Below are 25956 nucleotides of genomic sequence, written 5' to 3' on the forward strand. Positions count from 1 at the left end.
ATATTTTATAAACAAATCAAATATTTTCTTATGTGATGCATTTGGCCTATGGATGGTCTAATCCATTGCATCTGTGTTGCTGGTAGAGTATAATAAATCTAAGCATACTTTAGGAAACATAAATTCAGTACAATATTTCTGTTGCAACAATATCTTCTTTTTCTTTTATCAGATGTCTCTTGATGAACGTTGCAAACAAAGCCATGCTTCTATGGTGGATCTTCTAGATTGGGTTTCTAAGATGGAAAATGCTCTTGCTAATGAACAACCACAAAGAGAAAAGGCTGCAGAATTGGATGAACAGATAAAGGAACATACAGTAAGTGTACACTATTTGTTTAAAGTAAAGGAATTAGTTTTGTTTGATATAGAATTAATAAAGTTATAAATGGTAGTATTCCAGTCATTATTTTAGTAAGCTATTTAGATATTGTCAATCATCCATTCAGGTAGTATTAGTATAGACTGGTAAATCTTTATTTTTTGTAGGCAATCCACAGTGACATTCAAGCTCATCATGAACCATTGATCCATGCAGTGCAGACAACTGAACAACTACTTGACCAGTACTCTCAGCAGATCCCAAGCTCAGAGAAGACAAAGTTACAAGAGATCCAGAGTAACCTACGAAATAGATACCATCGTGTCAGCACAGAGTCCCTCAACCGACAAAATAAGCTCATGTTTGCAGATGATGATTTGAAGAAGTTTGATGAAGAGAGCGCAGAGTTTGAGACATGGCTGAGCTCAGCAGAAGAAAAACAAACTGAAGCTCAGAAATTTATAGAAAAAGAGGTTGAACCAATCAAAAAGCAAATTGATCAACAGAAGACACTTGTAGAAGATGTTAAAGATCAAAAAGGAGAACTCAAATTTATTAACATTACTGGACAGAAACTGGTTGCAATATCAAAGGTAATTTTAAAATTTAATTAAACAAGCTATAATCTTATCAAACGTTCCACCCATCTTGCCCTCTGCCATTTATGAAATTGATATCAATCAGAAGTGTGTAATGTTCAGTGCACCTTAACTCTACTCAGAGCAGTATAGTATGTTTTCTTCCAACTGGTGCCAGTTGGTTCTTAGAGGCAATCTTGGAAAAAATATGCTGGATCTGACTAAGTAAAGTCTGATCATCTACTTGTCAATATATGAATGTGGAAAATAAGCTTATTTTGTTTCTCTAAATATATAAATATTCAATTGTATTTTTCATAGGAATATCGCAAGGAATTGGCAGATTTCCGTACTGCAGCAATGCCCAATGATTTCAATCAAAAATTCCAGGAAGACCCTCAAAGTACCTTGGTGACCAGCACTATGCAAAACCTTAACACTCGCTACCAGTCACTGAAGTCCAACGCTATCCAGTTCAACATCAAGCTTAATGATGTGTTGGATAAGCTGCAAGACTACAGAAATAAGAAGAGGTCGGTTGATAATTGGTTGACAGAATCTGAGGGAACACTTCAGAAGATCTTGAATGAAGCAGTTGGAGCTGAACCAAGCCAAGTTAATAAACAGATTGATCAAATTAAGGTATATATTCATAATGAAATTATTAGTATGTACATGTGTATAAAAACCTAAAGTTATGATTATCCCACCTTGAAAAAATTATAGGATCTTCTGCAATACATAGGGTACAGTTTCACTCTACAAACTACTTTGTTCACCTTAGAACTTTCTGGATACTGTTCTACTGTATGCTGTTGACATGGAACGATTGAAAGATGCTGGTCGGGAGCTTATAACTGCACACCCAGACTTGAGAGCAAATACAAACACAGAATTAGGTAACATGTTTATAAGTCTTCTTGTTTCATATTGATGGTATTTGCAGCAAAGAAGCTACACTTAGTTCAGTGCCATTTGAATCTATATGGTTTTTCATTATTCAACAATACCAAAAATGGAACAAATGTGAATGTAGATTTAATCATACAATTATTTACTAATTTAACATCATAACATACTCAACAGATGAAGCAGAAGACCGCTATCAGAAATTACAAGCTTCCCTTAATGATCGCTTAAAGACCCTTCAGAAAGCATCAGTAGAGGTTGGTACAATACAAGACGGTCTTGATAATCTGGTCAAGTGGCTGGATGATGCTGATCGACGAGTGCAGTACATGGACAAAGGAACAATCATCAAGCTCAAAAAAGATCCGTTGATTGAAAACCAACAACAATGCAAGGTATATTAAAAAAAATTTAGAGCTTTAAATTTAACATTAATTAATTTTATATGTATTAGGTAGAAATTTAAGAGACATGAAGTGTTTTTGTCACAAGAATGGATGGATAATTATTATAATGCCTAATAAATTCCTATAATATAAGCAAACAACGCTGTTATATTTGTTTTTAAAAATTAGAGTGCAATTTTTCATGCTCTTTTAGGTTCTCCAATCTGATATTGAAAGCCAGCGACCAATCCTTGAAGCTATTACCAAGTCAGCAGTTCAACTAACAGAATCTAGTGATCCAGTTTCAGCCGATTTGATCAGGTCGAAACTGGAGAAAGTAAATGAAAGATTTAATGTAGTGGAGAATTCAACACAGAAACATGGCATGGATCTCTTTAACCTTACAGAAAATCTAAAAGAGTTTGAACGTGTTGTGGAAGAGGTAGAAGACTGGGAACTGCCTGTTCTTCAGAATTTAGAGTCAAAGACTTTTATGGCTACAAATCTTCCAGATATCCGAGATCAGTTATCGGTCAGTTATCGAAAAATTTTAATTTTTTTATGTTCATCAAGTACATAGTAATTGTTTAAAAATTTGATGGGTAGAACCATACATTTTGTTATTGTAAATTAACAACAAATTGGTAAAAATAAGTATGAATATTAATGAGAAACTTTAATTTTGTTAATAAAATTAGTATTAAATTGAGCTTATTTACTATTTGAAATAAATAAATGTGTATATTATATATCAGGATATAAAGAGACAACGAGATGCCAACAAACCAAAGATTACTCAAATTCACCAGCTCGGGAGTGAGATGATGCATCATCCAAAGTCATGTGACACATCCTACATTAGCAGCGCCCTCCAAAATGTTGATGATAACTGGAATAGTTTAAACACAGCTATTGATAAAAGGTTTGTATTTATAATACTCCTATTTGTGGGGCTAATTTATGTCAATAGTTTATGTAGTGAATGCATTTGTGTCATTAAAGAAAATAGCTCTTTTTAATTTTTAAAAGGTAAATATCAAGGGAGTAAACTATGTGTAGGAGTTGATTTCTATATAAACAAATGAAACTTCCATTAAATAGGAGTAAGCAGCTTGAAGATCGTGAAACAGCAACTAAACAATACGATGCAACTCGTGATGATGTGAACTTCTGGCTTGAGAACGTTGAACGACAGGTTTCACAACTGCAGCCTGTAGCTGAGGAGTGTAGTGCCTTGAAGATGCAGATTACACAGACTGAGGTATGTATAACTACAACCACAGAAATCCAGATTTACATAGACTGTGTAAACATAAAATAGACTAATATCATCATGTCATTTATTTGTTTTGCTTCTATTTTCTAGCCATTGCTTAGTGAAGTTACTGAACACAAACCACAAGTGATGGAGGTTACCAGGCTAGGCTCTCATCTTGACAATGTGATCAAAGAGACAGAAGTTCCTCTTCCTGCTACAACTCACAGTCGATCTACTAGACTTGACACTGAAAAATTATTGAAGAGACACAGTATTATGGGCATAGAAGACATGGATTCATTCTTCGCTGATGGTAACTTTTTTTTAAGAATTCACAGAACTGAACCATAATTGTATCAAGCATAGCTCTACAAGTTCCATAGTGTTTCTGGTAAAATTTGAACCCAGATCATAAATAGCACTACAGATTTTCCATACCTGCCCTCAGAATTATTGATTAACAGGGCAATGCATTAAGCCTAGCACTACTTCATCATGTTGGTTGAGATTGCTATCCAATCAGGCCTGAACATATTATACAAGTATCAGTGTTCTAATGGTAGGGTGTTTGCATAAGACATGAATTTTAGTCTTGATGTTGCAAATCAGGTTTTCTTTCTGTACATACTGTTATTTATGTTCTGTTTATAAAAGTCAATAATATTGATCTTATTGAAACCAACTGAAAATATATTTCTGAATTTTAGAAACACCAATGGATGAGTCTGTAATCCGATGTGAGGTTGATGATATTAATAAACGTTACAACGATGTCCTTAACAATCTGAAATCACGATCAGACCAACTAAATCTTACAAATGATTACTTTGGTATTCTTGGCAACTTAGTGGAGACTAAAGATGTTGTTGCAGCTGCTGACAATCAGGTGAAAGAGAAGATACCCTCAAGTACAGATACACAGATTCTTGCAAGAGAACTTGAAGAGTTCAAGGTATGTTTTATGTGATTTAAGTGATTTAAAAAATGGAAATAAATGTCACCTATAAATTTGTTGCATTTATGGAAAAAGGATGTTTTGAGTGTTGTAGATTTGTCTGACACAGAATTGTCTTTTGAACATGTGCATCAGAAAAATAATAGAATAAGACACAAAGTATATGTAATATAATAATGCATGAAGATGTATTCAAATGGAAATAATGTATGATTGAGAATGGCTTGACATCCTCTGGAGAATGGTAGACAAGTAAAGATGAGTCAAGTGACACAGTCTAAGGCTATTGGTCATCACAAGTCAATAGACTGGCAAGAATATATCTACTTTATACGTTGGTATAAAATGGTAGTTTCTTATAAATTTTACCACTCCATTATACTTATTTTAATCACTTCTTTCGTTATTATTTATAGGCTGTACAGTTTGATGTCCAACAACAAAAAGCTAAGGTTCAGGATACCATTAGTGATGGAGAAGCCTTTGTGAAAGTTAACAAGACCAGACTGGAACCTGAACAAACTCAAAATCTACAGAGCCTAATCAATGACCTTCGTAGTGGAACAGATCTAATTCTTGTGGAAACAGAACGTGTGTGTTATACCACTCAAAACACACTTCATTCATTGAATGCCCAAAATGAGAGGAAGGTAAACAACATTTATTTCAGTAGCACCACATATAATACAACAAAATAATTAATTAACCCTCTTCTGAAGGAACTTTAGGATGTGCTGAAAGTTTTCAGCATTACATGAAATAATAATTAATAGTTCCATTAATGTTGGCGATACCTGGAGGGAGTTTTTCATGACTTTTTATTAATCAATAATCAGAAAAAACGTTATAAAAATAAGGTTGTTTTCAATATATTGCATGAACTAAAGTATTCTAATCCTCTCGTTGCAGTCAAAACTAGATCAAGAGTTTAGCAGTGATGTAAAAGCATTGGATGACATGCTTGAATGGATTCAACAGACAGAGGAGACTCTAGGATCACAACAACCAATGCCAGAGAAAAGTGACGTCTTCACCCATCAATATGAAGAGCATAAGGTGCATACAGTTTTTACTAGTGGATAAGTTTGTCCTGTTGTAGAGTAGTGAAGTGGGTAGCGCAGATGTTTGATAAGAATTTTAAGGTTTATGATCAATTATCAGGCACCATTTACTTAGTAATAGAATGTTGTTTACTATTGTAATTTATCCACTATACACTAAGTATTGTTATTTTTTCCTGTTTTTGTTAGGTGCTTATGAAAGACATACAAGAACATAATGAACCTGTACAGCATGTTATCCAAGAAGCTCAGCATCTTCTAAAATCTGAGGAGGAACTGGATGAAACACAAAAACAACAGCTTCGATCCAACATTGATCAGGTTCGCTCTCGTTACGACACCATTGCTAAACAAGGCAGTGAACGACAGACACGGTTATCATTTGGACTTGATGATCTTTTGAAATTAGAAGAGGACATTAAAGAGTTCTCTGAATGGGTTGGAGATGCAGAGGTGAAGTCTGAAACTGCCAAAAAGAGTGTAAGCAATGAGCTTGAGACGTTGAAGAAGCAATCCGAAGAACACATTCCATTTGCTGATGATGTTGTGACTCATTCTGCTCACTTGAAGTATATGAATAAGGCAACACAAAGATACTTGGAAAATACAAATGTAAGTAATTATTGTGTATTGTCTTAATTTGTTATCCTCTTTCAGGCAGTAGGATTTCTAGGACTCTGGGTTATTGTTTCTAAACTATTGATTCCAAAAATGTTATTATAATATATCAAATTTAATTTTAATTTTTTTACGTTTGTTTTTCAGGCTTACCAGGAATATCTGAGTGAATTCAGGTCAAATTTTCTGCCAAAACAAGCACAGCGTACCTTTGAAGAAACACCAGAAACCAACCATTTGCGACAAACAATAAGCACCTTGAATGACCGACATGAAACTTTGAAGGTTGAAACTCTGAACCATAGTAGATATCTTAATAGTCTAATGCAACATCACCAGCGCTATGTTGACAGAGTGGAGTCATCTGAAAGGTGGTTAGAAGAAGCAGAAAAGGAGTTAATAGAATTGAAGAAGGAATCATTTTCAGCACAGGCAGAGGAAATACACAGGCAACTTGAAAGGGTCAATAGCTTCAAGAGAGAAGTTGCCACCCATAGGACTGATGTTGAGATGACAAAATCTGCTGGGTTGAACTTAATAGAAGCTCAAGAAGGTGCTAGAATACAAGTAGAAGGCACAACTGGTAAGAAGACCTCCTCGATTTCTTGAGTGCTGCTTTTTCTTTGATTCTCGACTATTGTTGTATTTATGATATTCTACTTGCCACTAAGTATGATTTAATTATTCTTTCTACTTTAGATGAAATATTGAGACGATATCAAGCTCTTGAGGTTACAAGTGGTGAACGTTACGAAGGCCTACAAAAAGCTCTATCAGAGTCTCAAGGATTGATGGCCAATTTGGATATGCTTCTGAAATGGCTTGATGAAGCTGAGGAACACCAGCATAAACTGGAAAGAGGAACTGTAGTTGTTTTGAAGACAGAAGCAGTGATGGACCAGATTGATCTTAATAATGTAAGAATGAACTGACATGAAAATACTATTCTATGTTAAACTGCCTATTTTTATAAATTCTTCTATAGAGAAGATTTTAATGCAGCAATTTTTCCATTTACTACAGATCTTAGATGATGATATTACTGGTCACAGAGCTCCAGTTGAGACTGTAAATGCAGAAGCTGCAAAGATCTTACAGAGTTCACCCAACAAGGAATCAACAACTGTACAAGAAAAGCTAAACAGAGTCAACAAACGTTACAACAATTTACAGGTTTCTACAAGAAAACATGGTGATGATCTTGAACATCTCAAGACAGAACTTGTCAATCTGGAGAAGATGGTCGATCGTCTTGAAGACAACATCCTGCCAAATCTAGAGACACTTGAGAGTGAAACTTTTATGGTGCAAGAGACTAATGAAATTGTCAACAGGTTGAAGGTAAGACCTGGTGCCTGCAACCCCAGCTATCACAAGATCATTGGTCTCATCCAGTGGCTGCAGTTCCTTAAAGTTGTCCACTTTTTTTGGTAGAATGAGATTATACTATCACCCTAAATACTACATTGATGAACAGCACAGTCTTCTGTTCTGTATAATGTAAGAAGTGTGGATGTATCTCAATGCTACATTGTACATCTAAATATTATTCACATGTTTTATTTTGAAGGATCTGGGATCTCAACAGACTGCTTTTGAGGCAGATTTAAAGACCATCCAACAACTCGGTAATGAACTCATCAAGAATCCAAAATCTAATGATGCATCATACGTTTCCAGTGTATTGAATAATGTGGAAGAAAACTTTCAATCTTACGAGAGCATGCTCAATCTCAGGTTGGTAATAGCTGTCTGCATGGAACCAACATCTGAACACTCTTATTTTTCGTATCTGACAAAATTTCACAACTCAAAAGTACCTATATGTTGTGGGGTGACATAGGTTTTGGAATAAAGATTGAAATAAATTAATATCTAAAACAAATATACAATAATAAAATCATGTAATAAGAAATAGTTTTGTTTGAAATTGATGGTTTTTTTTAGCTCTAATTATGATTGTTCTTTATCATAATCACGAATACCAACATATAAAAGGTATTTTATTTATCATAACTTATTAATGTTTTCATATAGGAAGAAGCAGTTAGCTCTACTCAACCAAGCTGAGGATAAGTACCACACTGGAAACCAGGACACTGGTATCTGGCTTACAACTATGGAACGCAAATTGAGCCAATTGCAACCTATCTCTTTAGATTTGAGAACACTAAACAGACAAGACAAAGAACTTGAGGTATAAGCATTTTTGTAAATATTTTATTTAACAACACTTTTGTCTAATGAAAACCATACAGTTAGTGGCATTACTCCAGTCATGTCATTTTTGCATAAAGATAACCTTTACTTTTAACAGTTATCCTAATAGTAACAGTATTCCCCCAATTGCCTCCACAGCCTTTCTCTTTACAGTCTGAAACAGTTGTAAACATTGTAGTTAAACTACTCAATAGATTACCAAAATATCTGTTTTTTTATTTTCAAGCCGTTCAAAGCACAAGTTGATGACTATGAACCAGACATTGCTGAACTAGAAAAGGCTGGACATTCCCTTGATCACCTACTGACTGAGTTCAGAACACCTGTACCAACCAAACCTCATCATAGGTCAACATACACAGCAGGCGGGTACATGCCAAGTGAAAGAAGAGCATCGACATTCAGTGAATCAATCCTCCATATCAGAGATGGCATAGGTATGATTTTGCATTTTGAATTCATTCATTTAAAGGAATGTATGTTGCCTTTTGTAGTGCATTGTAGTTCTTCATTGTACATAAAATAAATGTACACAATTTTGAGATTTTCATGTATTTTCCTTAAAAGAAAAATTTTACTTAAAAAAAAGTATTAGAAGTAGTATTATTATTTTTAGAATGATGAATTTCATCAGCAAATTACTACTTAAGAATGTTTGTTTTCTTTTTAATATTCAGAAGATTCACCAGTACAGCATCAGTTGCGTGACACAAGACGTCGATACAACAACCTCAAGTTCAGAATAAGTGAACGGGAGACTGACATCGACTTGACACGTCAATTCCTGGAGAAATTCACACTGATAAATCACAGGCTAGACTGGTGCACTGCTGTGGAGAGCAATTTACGGAAAAAAAAGCCTACAAGTAAAGACTTAGAGACTTTGAAGACTGAGTTCGCTCTGTTTAAGGTATTAAGCATTTACACATACTGTAGAATACTCATTTTGAGTAAGCATCTCCTTGTCGCAGAAAAGTAGTAAAAAGTCCATAATAGGCTCATCTCTTTATTGTGCCTAGAAGATCATATTTTGGACTATATTGCACTTTTATTACCTTGACATTGTTAATACAACGATTTGTATCTGAAAAAATTGCATGTTAAAGGATGTCCACCATTGACATTAACTAAAAAATGCTTAATTTTTACGTCAATCATATTTGTTTAATTAAATCAATTAATCATTTGTATTTTCAAGGATGTCCATACAGATATTAATTCCAACAAGTCTGTGATTCTGGAAACCATCGTAGCTGGTGACCAGTTCCTGCATGACAATCGCAACAAACTGACAGATGAGGAATGTGAAGAGTTGGAAGAGAAGATCAGTGACCTAAGAATGTCATTTGAAGACATCACAGGAAATGCTGATGAGATCTACAAAGATACTGAAGCAGAGATCATAAGATTAGAAAAGATCCAAACAGAAGTGGTACGTTCAGTAATCAAATTGTAAAAAAAAAAATCACACTTATAATATCCAATAATATACCACCAGATCTACCTTGTAAAGGTTTTATGGTCTCGAACCCATGCCTCTCGCATGCTAGACCATTACTCCACATTGCCTTGTCTGGTTAGTTCACTTTATGTTATTAATATTAAAAAATAAGTTCCCATTCTCAATACTACTAGCTACAAATAGCTAAAATTCTAATTGCATTTAAAAAATAAATTACGACTTATTTTAACCATTTCTTTTTCTTACCAGATATCACTACGTAACAAATATGAAGAAACAACATCTATAACTGTAACCTTATTGGATAACATCACAGAGTTTGAGTGTAGACTTGGACAGGAACAGCCACAGGAGGAGGTTCTGCAATCATTGAAGCAGCAATTGGAGCTACACAAGGTATTGTAAAGCGTTGTAGGTCTTTACATGAATGCCTGGGTATTTTGGAACTCAATACAATTTTGAAAACCTATTATATTTTATTCGTAGAAGTAGTAAAATCGGCAAAGTCAAAACATTCAATCAATATGTCAATTTTCCCAAGTAGTCCAATAATACTACCTTTTATTTTTGTTTACCATCACAGGTTCTTCATGAAGACATCGAAGCTTCTCATCAGCCAATCATCCAGGTAATCCACAATATCAATCAGCTGGTGAGACAGTATGGCAGCCAAATGAAAGAGCAGGATGCATACCGTTTGAAATCAACAGCAGACAATCTTAAATCTCGATATGACGTTGTCGTTGTGCAGTCCCATACAAGATTGAATAAACTCAATCAAGCAGTCAGTGATCTGGAGCATGGTGAACAAGACATTGCAGCTTTCACTACCTGGCTATCGTCTGCTGAGGTTAAGATGGATCAGGTTCAATGTGACGTTGCCAATAGCCTACAAGATCTTGAAAAGAACCTAGAACACCATAAGGCCTTTGCTGAAGAGATTGTCACATATGCTGCACATCTCAAATACAGAACTTTGTCTGGTTATAAAGTTGTTGAAAATGCAAAGGTATGGTGTATTTCGTTTCTAGTCAACATTTAATTTTATATAAAAGAGCTGAACTTAGCCACTTTCTCACAGCACTGCAATCGGAATTAAAGCAATATTATTTAAATATATATAATATATTTTCTCAATTTGAATAAACTTACATATATTGATATTAAGATTATTATCTGTACAGAAAGTAAAAGTATCAAATTACTTATTTTATAACAGCTTTACCGTGAAGAACTAAGTGATTTCAGAACATCAGTTCTGCCAAAGGAATTTAATCGAAGCTTCCAAGAAAATCCAGAACCAGAGTTGATCATGGCCACGGTGGCAGATCTTAATGATCGCTATAACCAACTGAAACTAACCAGCAATGACTACATGAAGTATCTCTCAGAGTTAGTAGACAAACACCGCCATTACAACACCCTGGTTGAGACAACATATCGATGGTTAGGAGATGTTGGAACTGATCTAGAGAGATTGTTGAAAGAACCTATTGGTTCTGATCCTAACATGATTCAAAGACAAATTAATCGTCTAAAGGTATGGTTAATGTTATATTAAAGATGTAATAACTTTATTGAATGTAACACCAATAACACCAATGCATACATATGTTCTTGACTATATGTGATGCTTGTGTATAAATAGTAAAATTTTATATTATTACTATAAGGTGAAACAACCACTGCAAGCACCACTTGATGAAACCTTGAAATGAAAATTCAAATGAACTGTATCAAACATTGCACATTTTACAATTCCTTTTGATTTTATAGGTTTTGCTTGATGCTGTTATACTTCATGGCAAAGACATCAATGCTGTGAAAGAGGCAGGACATGAACTTATTGAGGCTCAACCAAGCACCAGTGATTATGTCGATCAAACCACATGTAAGAACACAATACCCAACCTTTTTTTTTAAATATTGTCCAACATCATTCAAATACTGTCAAATGAATATTGGTAAATTTTATATGGCAATTTAAATTTTGTTTTTAATTTAGTTGATATTGTCAAACGATACAATGATCTGGAAGGACAGATTGATGGCAGGCAGAAAGCATTAAAGTCATCTCTGTCAGACATGCAGTCTCTGCAAGAGAGATTAGATGGACTCTTCCATTGGCTGGATGAAAAGGAGAAGATCATTTTCAGAATGCGTCAAGGAACAGTCATTGTAATTAAAAAGATGCCTCTTGTGGAAAGACTGCAAGAATATAGAGTAAGAGATACTTAAATGATTACACCATTTTAACTTTAGTATATACTCAAATTTAAGCATAACCAATAATAAGTAATTAATAGTAGGCCATCAAACATAACAAACATACACAAATGCTCTACATTATGTTTTAACAACATTTTCAAATATTATTTTTAAGCTTTTGGAAAAAGAGATCAACAGCCACCAGCCAGTCATTGACTCGGTTATGCAAGAGATATCAAAACTGATGGTGAACTGCAGTCCAGAGGAACGGCAACTATTCCAGAGAAAGATTGAGAACTTCAACTCTAGATTCTCTGCTACAAAGACACAATTGAAGCAGCATGGAGAAACTCTTCAGAATCTCTCTGGAAAGCTTGTCGATCTAGAAAGAGATGTAGACAAATTAGAAGAATGGTTGATGCCTGTATTGGATGAATTGGAAGGTCCTGAAATTATGAAGAAAGATATTCCAGATCTAGAAGAGGAATTACAGGTAAAGCTGAATTTGTATCATGTAATTTTACTGCCATCCAATTGCTTTAAAAAATGTCTTTAAATATAATGCCAATGCATTGTTCTATTCTATTTTCCAGGCCATCTCTAACGATGTCAACAACCATCTTCAAGAACACCAGGACATTCATAACCTTGGACAAGAGCTAATGGAGCATCCAAGAGCTAGTGACTCCTCGTTTGTTGCAGCTGTTCTGTCCAATCTCAATCAAAACTGGACATGTCTGCAGGACATCTTGACCAAGAGGTTTGTAACATATTTTGGTAAATGAATCAGGTGTCCTTTAGTTATTTTAGTTTCAACAAAAACATTTTTGGTATGTAATCACAAACAACATTTTTCCAGAGTACACATCTTTTTTTCAGATATGGTCAGATGGATGATCGTAAACTAGCAAAGAAACGATACGACAGTATGGTGGAGAAAGTTGACTTCTGGTTAGATAACACAGAGCAGAGTTTAGAAGACATCAATCCCAGTACTAAAGACACTCGAAGTATACAAATGCAAATACAGAAACTTACGGTAAACATACATGCAGTACATTTCTTTCAATATTCACTTTCTTCAATCATATAGAAAATAGATTTTTATAGCCTGCTTAAAAATGCAATATTGCTATTAGGTAATAATTTAGAATTGAAATAAATGACATTTTTATGCATTTTGCAACAAAGAAATAGTCAGTGAAATTGTTAGCTTAAACAAATTCTTTGTTTCTTAAAATGGTGACATCATTTTTTTTCATTTCAATCACTCTGCACATGCTTAGAAACCATTTTGTTTTCCTCCTGCCTTTATGTCACTTTATTATGTTGATATTTTCTTTGATTTTTAAAAACATTTTTGGCAATTTTTAACAAATATATTGAAAAAGTTTTTGTATATACGCTATTACTACTGCATGTTATTAAAACAAATAATCATTATCATTGCACAATATATACGAAAGCACCATACACAAACAACAGTTTTGTCAAACTTTGCACTTAAATAAGTAATCAATGAAACTCTATTTAAATGGCACTTGTTTAATGAGTTAGGATATTCCTGAAGTAACAATAGGATATCATAGGATTTATACCAATAATGAGCTTTAAAAAAATAGATCTTTTGAGTGTTTTTGTGTTGCACTTCTTCTATGTTTCACAGCACTACATGCTGAATCATTTGGTGTATATAATGAAATAAGATAATTAACATTATGCACGTATGTCATGTATTGCTTTAAATTTATATATTATCATTAATGCAGTTTAAACATTTGTTTTAGTTCAGTAAATAAATATCAAAAATGTAATTCGCTCAGGTTAGCTTTAGCTTAATGCTCATCCACAGAATTAAAATTAAAAAACTGCAAAGAATGACAATATATTTTAATTTGAAATAATTTTCATTTTTATGATTCACTTGCTAACATTCTTTTCTTAATTTTCGCCATCATTCTCCTCTTCTTCTGGAATCACAACTAATCATCAATGGTGAGTGTTGATTATTTAGTTAAGTTCATGCAATCGTTTCTAACTTGTTATTCTAATTCAAAATTCTTCCATTTTAAGGAGATTTCAGCTATTATACTGTACTCTAAATATTGCACATTAATCAATTGAACTGCTATCTCGTGTTGCTTCTCAGAATGTTTGGAGTTATAACATCAGTACTACAAATTGGGAATTTTGTAATTATCTGGAGATTTTTATATTCATACATTTTGTGCTGTATGTGCCAGCATAGATGATGTTGTCTGAAAATAAAGAGATGACTCACTAAATGTTTCTATCAGTTATCTGTATTAAGCTTTCTTCAACAAAACATTGATTACAATTGTTAATTGCCAATATTTTAATATAATAGCCTCTGCAGAAAGAGATCAAGGACTATAAACCCAAAATCACAGAGGTCAATAAACTAGGAAGCAATCTCGATAGTCTACAACGTGAGCAACAAGCACGTGTCTCATCCCGTCGAAGATACTGGTCCACACATATTGGTGCAACTCTGCAAACTGAGTGGTCACCTCCACAAGACCGTGATGTCAGCCGTCTAGAGAGGACAATATTAGAAGGTATGAAATATATATATATATAGGGAGTTTTTTTTAAGAACCTACAGTACGCATTGTGTAATTGGTTGTTGTCTGCCTCCCAGTGTGCCTGCATGCACATTAATATGACACAAGTAGTTACTTCGTCCTACTGTAGGTTCCCACAAATATTCAGTATTCCGATTTGTTTCATTTTTTTGAGTTATATCATTTAAATAATCTGTGTTTAAATGGTAAGAAAATGTTATTAATATTGCAGAAGACACCGATGTTGAGAAAGAACTAGCTGTCATTAACAGACGTTACAACGACCTTGATAAGGTCATAGCTGGATTATTAGATGAACTGAAAGTAATGTGCCTGTGGTTGGACAAGAAGGATGCTGTCGAGAAAGTGACCGAAAATGTCAAGGAAATTAATGAAAACCTGTATGATAAGAAGCCAGTTAGCAGAGAACTGATTCCATTAACAAGAGAGATGGACACATTCACAGTACGTACATTATTTTCATTTTATCCTGATTCAAAACCATAAACCATCCAATTACTGTTGCTATCACCAAATCATGTGGAGATTTCAACAGCATCCATGCTGATTTATCACTCATGCTTCCATTGTTTTTTTCAGGCTGTAAATACTGACTTCCTGGCAAGTAAACCATCAATCCTTGAAGCGATCCACGGCACTGAACAGTTCCTGAGGGACAATCGAGATTCATTTACACCGATGTTGCAAAAAGAGCTACAAGACAAAGTAAATGACCTTAGATCAGAGTTTGAAACCTTATGCACTAATTCTGATGAATGGCAGAGGGAATCAATGCGACTGTTGGAACACCTCGATGTACAAGAAAAAGAACAGGTATGGACAGCAGTTATTAGCAGTAATGCATGTCAAGAATTAATGTTAATTTATTCATAATTTAAATTGTATTAGCTTACGTAGGAATTTTTTTGTTTTGTAGCTGGCCTATATTTTGGTCTAAGATATGTTCCTATTCTGATGCTAATATTTTAAAAATGTTTCTCCTATTTAATAGGTTGCACTAAGTGATCGTTACACTGGAATATGTCAAGGTCTTCAGAACATGCTTGATTGGATCTGTACAGGAGAGAGTGCCCTAGCAATGGAGCAACCTGTAGCAGAAACAGCAGCTGAAGTTACTGAGCAACTTAAAGAACACAAGGTAAATGTTGTTATAACTTGATTCTCTAAATTAAGAAAATATTAACCATAGTACATACATTTTTAAGCTTCTTATGGTAACATTTCACCTATTTGATCTTTTTTAGGCCATACATGAAGACATCCAGGCTCATCAGACTCCTGTTGTACAAGCTACACAAGACTCCCAGCAGCTTCTCAGACAACATGCTCAACATCTGAGCGAGGATGAACGTCGAAAGCTATCAGAATACCAAACAGACTTGCGCTATCGATTTGATGCTGCAAACACAGAATCTCACAGCCGTCTGAACAAATTGAAGTTTGCTGAAGAGGACATCTCCAAGTTTGAGGAAGAAGTAAAAGATTTTGAGAAGTGGTTGGACTCTGCGGAAGGCTCTTTGGATGCTTCCATGGTAGGCATCGGCAAAGATCTCACTAGTAACAGATGTCAGTTTAACAACCAAAAGGGATTCAATGAAGATGTAATAGCTCATTCAGCAGATTTGAAGTATATTGTGAAGGCTGGTCAGAAGATTCTGGAGGGTGCTAAGGTTAGTTTAATTATTTTTTCTAGATTGGAGTATATACAATATTGTCTTTTAGCACTGTAACTACTGACTTTGTGATGGAGTAAATCAATAAATTGCTTACAATTGAATAAATATAAATCAAATGTCTGGGAGTTTTACTATCTAGATTTGAAATAGACAATGGTTATGCTAACTATACTATATTTTCTATTTTTAGGGATACAAACAAGACTTAGCAGCATATCGTGAAGCAGTACCTCGCCAAGTTGTTCGCAATTTCTCCGAAAACCCATCAAGCAACGTTCTCCGGGGCAAATTGAATCACATCACAGCACGATATGACCGATTAAAGCTCAGTAGTACGGAACATACTGACGACCTGGAAGAGGTTGTGTCACGTCAACAGTCGTTTGAGGATCAATGCGAACAGCTACAAGAATGGTTCCACGATACAGAATCAACTGCAACTGCGATTATGCATGAACCAGTTGGAGCAGATCCTGTTGTGGTACAGAAGCAGATAGATAAACTTAAGGTATGAACGTCTATTGTTCAATTCTGATTTTATCTCTAAAAATTGTTTTCAATATCATATCAAATAGAATTTGAAACCACTAATAAATTCCTGTTTTCACAGACATTGCGAACAGCAGTCAGCAGTCAATTGAAAGACATTGATAAGACAAAAGAAACAGCAAATGAGTTAGGTGCTATTCAACCAGAGCTAGAGGTGGTAGCTAGTGCTACAACAGGTTAGACCTTTAATTTCTGTTGGTTGAATGTTAATTAATGTAAAGCCGTGTGAGGTAAACTATTGTACTACATTGTAAATGGGTTTTGGCATAAATGCAATGTGAAGCTGTCACAAATTATAGATGGTTGATTCATATGATTGTAATTATCTCTTCCTCTTTAGTCAACCACCTTGTAGCTTACTCTCAGAAGGCTGATATTTACAATATTCTTTCTTTCTATTCATTACTACAGAACAATTACTTGCTCGATATCAAGTGTTGGATAGTCAAATCAAGGAAAGAGACGCTGTTCTCCACACTAAGCTGGCAGAGTCACAGAATGTTCAGGATGGCCTTGATGACCTACTTGATTGGATCGATGGGGCCGAGAAAGAATCACATAGAATTGAAAAGGGAACCATTGTGGTTGCTAAACGTGATCCACTCTTTGCCACCATCCAAGAACATAAGGTAAGCAGCCCCTGTTCAAACTAGAGACCAGAATTGAAAGTGATGGTAAATGGGCTTAATTAGTCTAGCTCGTGGCAAGTTTTGGGCCCTTTCTGTGGAAAAGGACTCCCATGGCAATGGCTAGATGTTCTATCTTGTTTATGGATTTGATGAAGTATCACTACAGACTAAATAACAAACATCTCTTTTTAGGCTGTTGAAGAGACCATCATGAGTCAACTGCCACGCATTGAGTCTGTAAAGGCACAAGCAGCCAAACTTGTTGAAATGTCGGAGCCTAAAGTAGCTCGTAATATCCAGGCTAAAGTTGATGCATTGAATGCACGTTATAGTAAACTTGCTCTTACCTCTGACACACACAAACACATCTTGCAAGAGATTAGTGATAATTTGGAAGTCTTTGAGAAGGAAGTGGAGACCTTGGAAGATTGGTTGATACCTGTATTGGACAGACTTGAGTCAAAGGAGATCAACAAACTGCAACTGCCAGCACTTGAAAAAGAACTCAAGGTTTGTTATTTAATTGTCTAATATCCATTTAAAAATAGATTTTTATGGTAAAGGCAGCTTCATACAAATACATAAACAATGTCTGCTGAATATTAAGAATTTGATATCAACAACCATTTTCTAAATTTGTTTTGTACAGGAAATAAAGAAACAAATGAGTGAGAACAGACCTCGCTTAAAACGTGTCCACTCTATTGGAGATGATATGGTCCGCAACTCCAAGGCAATGGACACTTCATATGTGACAACTGTGATGAGAAATGTAGATCTAAACTGGAGATTATTGGAAGAGCTTCTTGCTAAGAGGTTAGAAGATTGTGACTTTATTTATTATTTTATTTTCCAGAAATCATACAAATGAAAACAAAGATCACTATATTTTATTTGTATCTCAATTGGTACACCATTATGTGATTTTAAGTGCTATTTCTTAACTGCAAATTGTTATGGTTACAGATTTAAGCAGTTTGATTCAAAGGCAAGAGCAAACAAGCGGTATCAACAATACAATCGTGATGTCACTTACTGGTTGGATACAATGGAAAACAAGGTTGATAATTTGTTACCAGTTGCTGAAGACATTGTAGCAGTACAAGCTCAGATGGACCAAATCAAGGTTAGGAATTGGTGTTCCCTGAACTAAAATATAGAAAACTTTTATAGATATTTTTTAGAAACTAAATCATGTTTGTGTTGTATTTTAATAAGCTAGTGTTCAATTAGTTCAAACTAGGTATGTTAATGCTGCGTTTCTTTCCAATTTCTGCAGCCCCTAAAATCAGAGGTCAGTGCATACAAACAAAAGGTCACTGACCTAAACAAGTTGGGTCAAATATTCGACAAATTAATGCATGAAGAAGAATCACCTGTACATGCTAGACCACACTATCGGTCACTTCAAGTTGGTTTGGCTGGCGACAGTGCCCCACCAACACGTAAAACAACAGGAGAAGAAGAGGATAATAAATTTGATGTTGAAGGTATTAATTTAAATTATTTAAATTGAAATAAAATTTATCGGAACTATGGACATACAGAGCAGTGCAATGATCTAATATTGTACCACCAATTTTTTTCATTCTGGGCTCATTCCTCATATTAAATTTGAGAAAAACAGTGTTTTTGTTAGTGATGTGTGTTTCTGATTTAGATGCACTTATTGTACAAAATGTAAATATTTCAATTTTTGCAGAGGAAGAAAGTCCAATACAAAGAGAGTTGTCATCAGTTAAGAATCGCTATGATACTTTGGTAAACCGATTGAACTTTAGAGATGATGAACTTGCCATGACTAAATCTTTCCTTGAAAAGTCAAACCAAGTAACAGGCCTAGTTGAGTGGGTTACACAGGTTGATTCAAAACTTGTCCAGTCAGCACCAAAGAGTGAAGAGCTTGGGCAGCTGAATACAGAGTATGAAGTTTACAGGGCAAGTTTTTCTCATGAAGTTTAAAGTTCTCTGATAAGTTATTTAACAGCAAGGCTAACATTCCTCATGTTGATGTTACTTATTAACAGGAAGTTTATGGATTCTATATATGGAGTAATTCTTTGATTATTAGTTATGTTTTTTTTCTGATTGAGTTGAGTTTTCTGTTATGCCTGTGCTGAACGATCCATACTGATTCTTGCAACTACAGTACAAAATGTTTTTTAACATGTAGATGTGTCATATAAAATACTACCAGTGAGTTAGGTAAGTTATTCTCTTATAAATTGTTAGAACTTGATTTCTTACAGGGTTTAGTTACTGATGTTACCACAAACAAACCAACCATATTGGAAGCTATTCACAACACTCAGCAGTTCCTGACAGACAAACGCAATGAAATCACTCCACAGCAAGCACAGCGATTGGAGCATCAAATTGCTGATCTCCGAGCTCAGTATGACAATGTGACACAAAAGTCGGACGTTGTATACCGAGAGTCGGAGACAAAGTTGGATCAGTTAAAGCAAGACTTTGTGGAGAAAGTAAGTTCAGAATATATAATTATGATAACTGAGGTGATAAGATGATAAATGATACTGTTACTGTTATTGTGTGACTGATAGTAGTCCCATGTTCCACATACCTCTACATAGACTTTATTCAGATAATCTACTGCCTTGTATCATTGAACTATTCTATTTTTCAATGAGTAACATTTGAAATATTGTGTCCTCCAAATTTATAAAACAATTCCAGACAATTTAAAGAGATGCAAGTTACAACATTTATGAGATTTAACAATAATGTATCAAATGAATGAATAAGAACTAAAATGTCTGAACTGGTGTACATAATCAAACCAATTGTCAAGATGTAGCCGCCTTACAGTTGTTTAATAATAATTTAATGACACTGCTGCTATAATTATGTGTTTCTTTTTTTAGACTAAAAGCAAGGAGCAGTACTCATCAGCCACTCAAAGCCTGCAAGGCATGAATGATTGGTTAAATAAGGTTGAGCATGACCTCGGGTCAGAGCAGCCTCTTAGCCAACAGGCTAGGCAGCTGACCGATCAACTCAACCAGCACAAGGTAAGCTTTTCATTTAATGTCTTTAGATGGTCCTTGAAAATTTGTGTTCCAATCCATACAAGCAGCTGTCTGACTTAAAATGGCACAATATCAATAGTTTAACATTCATAATTTTAGGTTATCCATAAAGATGTACTTAGCCACCAGGCACCAGTACTAGAAGTAATGCAGGAGCTCCAACAAGTATTGAAACTGCCACAAGATAAACTAGAAGACATTGAAAGACAGACATTGCAAGAAGGTTTAGAAGATCTGAAAGCACGCTATGAAACAGTACACGCAAACTCTCATGCTCGTCTGTCAAAACTCCAGTATGCCACAGAGGATTTGCAGAAAATCGAGCCTGAAGTTGAGAACTTTGATGTATGGATGAAAGGAGCTGAAGAAAAGCTTGAGCAGTCTGCAAGAAATGTGGAGACAGATGCCAGAGGTCTTAGGAAGCAGTACAGTGCACAGAAGGCATTCACTGAGGACATTATCACCCATGCTGCTGATCTAAAATACCTTAATATGTCTGGACAGAGGTTTATTAACTCTTCCAAGGTTTGTGTTAACAATTAACAATGCATTAATGATCATAATGTCGTTTTTAATTCATTTACAACTTGTCATATCCATTAGTCATAATATTGTGTGGGCAATTTGAACAAGCCCAATTTAGACTGTATACTGTTTTGGCAAATAAGTTTACATTATGCATTTGTTTGTGATTTTACTGTTGTGCAAATTTGTAATCTTTATCATGTTTTTATATAATCTTGACTTTTAGAGTTACAAAGAAGACTTAGCTGAATTTCGTGGCAAGGTTTTACCCCGTCAGTTCACCAGAACATTTAGCGAAGTGTCGCAACCTAATGTCATCCACGAAAAGCTTACAAACATCAACACACAATATGACCGTCTTAAAGCTAAATGTTTTGAACACTCAAAACAACTACAAGAAGTGACAGAAAAACAACAAAAGTACTTTTCCACCAGTGAACCATTGACACCATGGCTTGACGAGACTACTAATACTCTCCAGCATCTTATGGAAGAGCCTGTGGCAGCAGAACCGATCACTGTTCAACATCAATTGAGCAAACTTAAAACTGTTGCAGATGATATCTTATTTCATGCCAAGGAGGTGGAGAGATTGAAAGAAGCTAGTACAGATTTCTGTGAAGTTCATGAAGGAGTTAAGAAAGATGTAGCATTCCAAACTAGTAAGTCAATTTTCAGCGGCTTGTGATCTAAAATAAGGTCTTTCATACCATTAATTGTGACTGCAGGTATAATTAGTCTCTGAAAGATCATAAATTTGAATATTTTGCAGGTTGTGAGATTGAGGTAATATTAATTTATCTCTCATTACAAATGAACTCTGTAATACCATAAATGGCTGTGACTTTAGGTGTTTGTTCCAACCTGTAAATTTGGATATGTTCTCTCATATCTCAATTGTTACTCCAACTTGCCTGGGCAAAACTCATTATTTTGTTTACTCCATTTCTACTAGATTAAATTCTGGTATGGTTTAATGACAGTATACATTATAACACATTTATTAAAACTAATATTTTTAACTTCCTAGGAGAAAAAGTTGACAAATACAATGAATTGGAAGCAAAGGTGCTAGAAAGAAGTAACCTCCTTCAGTCAGTCTTGGCAGATTCAAATAATGTTCAAGAAGGCTTGAACAACCTAGTCCGACAGATCCAGGATGTAGAGTACGCACAGTCACGTCTTGAACAAGCACCTGTATTGATGAGGAAAGAGCCGCTGCTAGAGAGTGTCAAACAATATGGGGTAAATATTGTTATGAGGATTTAAGTAGTTCATTAAAATGATTTTATTTCTTTCATGATATCTTCCACCTCATTTTCTTTGTGTGTATTTTTATGTTTCTTAATCAATTTTTGAATTGGTTTTAGATTTACTGAATTGAGAAGAAATAATAAACAAATTGTACTCTATTATGTAAATTTTATGCTTCTTCTAAATAATTATTTTTGTTTTAAAATTCTTCAGCATTTAGAAAATCGACTAGATAGTCTGCGGCCCAATATCGAGAAGGTGAATGTAGCTGCTGCCAACCTCATCCAGACTAGCGACCCTAGCGTTGTCATTAACATCCAGAGCAAACTGGATGAAATGAATTCCCGTTTTAGCAATGTCCTTGCCCCTGTCAAACAGCAGAGATCCACCCTGCAGACAGTCAGTGATCAGCTATGTAGGCTGCAAAGGGAAACAGATGAGGTAGAAGACTGGTTACTGCCAACACTTGATGTTTTGCAATCAAAGGAGCTTAACCAGAAAGACCTGGCAGAGATGGGAACAGTGCTTCAAGAAATTGAGGCCAGTCGTGCCCGTTTTGAACCTGAATATGTCGAAGTTCATCAAGTAGCAGATGAGATGGTAAGAGATGCAAAGGCAAGCGACGTCAACAACATCAATGCACTTGTACAAAACCTTGACCAGAACTGGACCAAACTAGATGACCTCTTAAATTTTAGGTATTTATGAATATTTTAATCAACTTTTAATACTGTTTTACCGATTATTACCTTTGAAGTATTTAAAATAATAATAGTTGGGTACAATGTTATTCTTTTTGTTAGTCTTTTTAGGTTGTGCATGGTCTTGTTTTTATTATAGTTAGTTTAAAAAGTCATTGCATGATTAATAAGGTACCTTTTTAATTTTGATTAGAATCATTTGGATCCAAGTGAAATTAATTTAAAATCTTTGTACAAGATTAAATAAGGGCCTGTTTTGTAATGACAATATTTAAAATATGTTTTTTCTAAAAAGTGTGTTACTATTTTGTTTTGAATAGGAAAAAACAACTTGAAGAGAGAACTAAACTTCGTGAGGAGTATAATTCTCTTCTAAGTGAAGTCAACACTTGGTTAACAGGAATGGAACGAAAGAAAGGTCAGCTTGGCCCCATGCCAACTGAAGTAGAGAATATTCAGAAACAACTTGAAGAAGTTAAGGTTTGTTTTTGAAAGTCTTGTGCTAAATTTTAAAATTTTGTTAAATCTAACTATGAAATTAACATTCAATAAAATTGTAAAATTTTCTTTACTTGTTTATTTACACCATTAAACAATGTATAGTTTACGCCTAATAATATAATATTAAAATTCACTTTGATACTATATAGCCATTTAAGGAAGAGGTAGTAGAATATAAAACAAACATTGACAAAGTGAACCACCTTGGAGAAGTATTAGACAACTTCATTCAGTATTCACCAGAAGCGATCACCAGATTGCACTGTAAATCAACAGACTTGATTGCAACACCTGTTGCTCAGACTGTCATGTCAAGACCTAGAGACCAGCATGATCTGAATGTTAGTGGACTTATTGAGGGTAAGTTGCTTAGGAATATAATACTATACTGTAGTCTAGGTCCATTTCTGGAAATTAGACAACAGTGGTAGATACCAGTTTTACCTCAAAATGCATGTTAACTCAATTTCCAGGCCGAAACTACTACCAGAACAAAGTTTAATATGCAATATTTGCTTGTTGATATACTTATTTTGTTAAATATCTTGTGTAAGATGTTTGTTACATTGTTGGAGAAAAACAAACAATATGTTGATGTGATATTGTAATTGTAATTTTTCAGAGAAATCTGAGATTCAACGGCAAGTAATTGATGTCAACAAACGCTACAAGGATCTTGATGATGAACTTGAGGATCGTGAGGATGAACTGGAACTGGTTCTAGAGACAACAAAGAAGTTAACCCCAATGGAAAATGTCATCGAATGGATTACTGCCACAGAGGATACATTAAGCACGAACCTTCAGGCAACGCCTCAGAGCCTGACAGAGCTCCAGCATGAACTGGAGACCTTAGTGGTGAGTTTGAACTGAAAAGGTAGCCTTCGCTTTATAAAGACCTACTACTTGTTGTCAATGGATTTTCAACCAATAAATGTTATTTGATGGATATCTTATGGCTCTTGTGTTTATTATTTCCACAGGCTGTTGAATCTGAGATAGTGTGCCAGCAGAATCCAGTCCAAGAGGCTTCTGTGGGTGCCGATCATCTGATACAAGAACGTGGTAGGAAACTTAGACCAGAACATCATGAAGTCCTCCAGAACAGACATACAGTGATGAAGAATCGCTTCAGCAAACTTGCTGGTGACATTGTAGAGCGAAAGAAGGCTATTGAAGACACTATCCAGAAAAAGAAAACTGAAGAAGAAGAGAAGGTGACATTCTTGTTCCAAGATGTGTATTTCATTGTGTCAAAGTTCTTGTTACTTGTCATTTAAAAAAATTAAAATAACATACATTTTTTTATAATTTAACTAAATAATTATTTGTAAAGTATTTACTTTTAATAACTGTATGAGCTTTCCAATTATTAATTCTTATTCTGATAATCTATTATTGTAAATATAAATTTACTTTTTTTCCCAAGTATATTATAACATATTTGTTTAATATTTACAAGCTTTTTGTCCTTATGAAATGCTATAGTTGTATATTTGGTTACCAGGGTAAGTAAGAGATGGTGGTGGTATAGAAATTTCAACCAAATTGCTTTTATATGTTTGTCTTTTTTGTTTTGTATTGAGTGTGTGTATTATTAATGTTGTTATAATCAACATTGCTATATCGTCTCATCTTGCTTTTCAATCTTATGTTTTTAAATACATTTTTGCAGTCATCTCTTGATGAAAAGAGGTCAGAGGTAATGAATGAAATTAAAGATTTCACGGATTGGTTGACCAAGACAGAACAGAAGCTAGGCTCTGCACAGCCCATGAACGAACAGGTCAAGACTGTGTCTGTACAGCTAGAAAAACAACAGGTAATTATAAAAGAAAATTGGAATTGCAAAAAATATCATCTATAACATTAAACAAATTCTTAGAATATCAACACACTAGATACAATAATTTTGAAGGTGCAATTGCTTTTTATTTTAAATGTAGGCATTATATCAGGATATTGTGGATCACCAACCGACCTTGTCACAAGCCCAACAAGAGGTGGTCCTAATGCTGAGACAACATGGTCACAAACTTTCACCAGAAGAAGAAGCACAGTTGAAGTTTGCAAGTGATGACCTGAAGAGGCGCTACAATGCTGTCAGCGGACAGTCACTCTCCAGACTGAATCGGTTAAAGTCTGCTTTGGAAGATCTGGAGCAGTACAAAGAGGAATTTAAAGAGTTTGAAGACTGGTTGCAAGAGAAAGAACAGAAGGCAGATGATCTTCAGAAAGATGTTGGCCGTGATCTTCCAACACTTGCTAGTCAGATTGAGGAGATGAAGGAACTCATGGAAGATGTTAGTGATCACAAAGGTGATCTGAAATTTATCAAGAGAGCAGGTCACAAATACTTAGACAATGCAAAGGTTAGATCTATTGTTTATTTAATAGCATCTTGATTGCTCTACCATAGACTTGCAAATAAGATACATTTTCAGGTTCTCCAAGAAATAAATGTATAAGATTAAATGTTTTGATGATA

At 34.7% G+C, this 25956-nt stretch overlaps 1 protein-coding gene across 14 annotated transcripts in view; it reads left to right on the forward strand.

The window, feature by feature from the left end:
* Window positions 1-25956, forward strand: part of LOC144853742 (uncharacterized) — a 152401-nt gene that overhangs the window by 74791 nt on the left and 51654 nt on the right. For 13 of the 14 annotated variants that reach the window (XM_078711549.1, XM_078711554.1, XM_078711553.1 and 10 more), the window contains 54 exons: window positions 173-319; window positions 490-915; window positions 1222-1542; window positions 1685-1799; window positions 1987-2204; window positions 2410-2727; window positions 2951-3117; window positions 3297-3456; window positions 3562-3766; window positions 4161-4405; window positions 4825-5058; window positions 5318-5464; window positions 5659-6081; window positions 6235-6670; window positions 6787-7004; window positions 7111-7428; window positions 7658-7824; window positions 8125-8284; window positions 8534-8744; window positions 8985-9217; window positions 9506-9739; window positions 10019-10165; window positions 10353-10778; window positions 10989-11309; window positions 11546-11660; window positions 11775-11992; window positions 12153-12470; window positions 12571-12737; window positions 12857-13016; window positions 14346-14556; window positions 14795-15027; window positions 15163-15396; window positions 15575-15721; window positions 15828-16253; window positions 16450-16767; window positions 16870-16984; window positions 17220-17437; window positions 17630-17947; window positions 18087-18253; window positions 18404-18563; window positions 18717-18927; window positions 19140-19375; window positions 19687-19920; window positions 20323-20469; window positions 20587-21012; window positions 21239-21674; window positions 22043-22257; window positions 22480-22964; window positions 23288-23447; window positions 23618-23828; window positions 24091-24326; window positions 24452-24685; window positions 25144-25290; window positions 25415-25840. In XM_078711549.1, the coding sequence (XP_078567675.1) occupies window positions 173-319; window positions 490-915; window positions 1222-1542; window positions 1685-1799; window positions 1987-2204; window positions 2410-2727; window positions 2951-3117; window positions 3297-3456; window positions 3562-3766; window positions 4161-4405; window positions 4825-5058; window positions 5318-5464; window positions 5659-6081; window positions 6235-6670; window positions 6787-7004; window positions 7111-7428; window positions 7658-7824; window positions 8125-8284; window positions 8534-8744; window positions 8985-9217; window positions 9506-9739; window positions 10019-10165; window positions 10353-10778; window positions 10989-11309; window positions 11546-11660; window positions 11775-11992; window positions 12153-12470; window positions 12571-12737; window positions 12857-13016; window positions 14346-14556; window positions 14795-15027; window positions 15163-15396; window positions 15575-15721; window positions 15828-16253; window positions 16450-16767; window positions 16870-16984; window positions 17220-17437; window positions 17630-17947; window positions 18087-18253; window positions 18404-18563; window positions 18717-18927; window positions 19140-19375; window positions 19687-19920; window positions 20323-20469; window positions 20587-21012; window positions 21239-21674; window positions 22043-22257; window positions 22480-22964; window positions 23288-23447; window positions 23618-23828; window positions 24091-24326; window positions 24452-24685; window positions 25144-25290; window positions 25415-25840 (13326 nt within the window). The remainder of the gene's footprint in view (window positions 1-172; window positions 320-489; window positions 916-1221; window positions 1543-1684; window positions 1800-1986; window positions 2205-2409; window positions 2728-2950; window positions 3118-3296; window positions 3457-3561; window positions 3767-4160; window positions 4406-4824; window positions 5059-5317; window positions 5465-5658; window positions 6082-6234; window positions 6671-6786; window positions 7005-7110; window positions 7429-7657; window positions 7825-8124; window positions 8285-8533; window positions 8745-8984; window positions 9218-9505; window positions 9740-10018; window positions 10166-10352; window positions 10779-10988; window positions 11310-11545; window positions 11661-11774; window positions 11993-12152; window positions 12471-12570; window positions 12738-12856; window positions 13017-14345; window positions 14557-14794; window positions 15028-15162; window positions 15397-15574; window positions 15722-15827; window positions 16254-16449; window positions 16768-16869; window positions 16985-17219; window positions 17438-17629; window positions 17948-18086; window positions 18254-18403; window positions 18564-18716; window positions 18928-19139; window positions 19376-19686; window positions 19921-20322; window positions 20470-20586; window positions 21013-21238; window positions 21675-22042; window positions 22258-22479; window positions 22965-23287; window positions 23448-23617; window positions 23829-24090; window positions 24327-24451; window positions 24686-25143; window positions 25291-25414; window positions 25841-25956) is intronic. The other variant, XM_078711550.1, reaches the window with a different exon arrangement.

This window comes from Antedon bifida, chromosome 10 (genome assembly GCF_963402885.1).
Source record: "Antedon bifida chromosome 10, ecAntBifi1.1, whole genome shotgun sequence".
Taxonomy (NCBI): Eukaryota; Metazoa; Echinodermata; class Crinoidea; order Comatulida; family Antedonidae; genus Antedon; species Antedon bifida.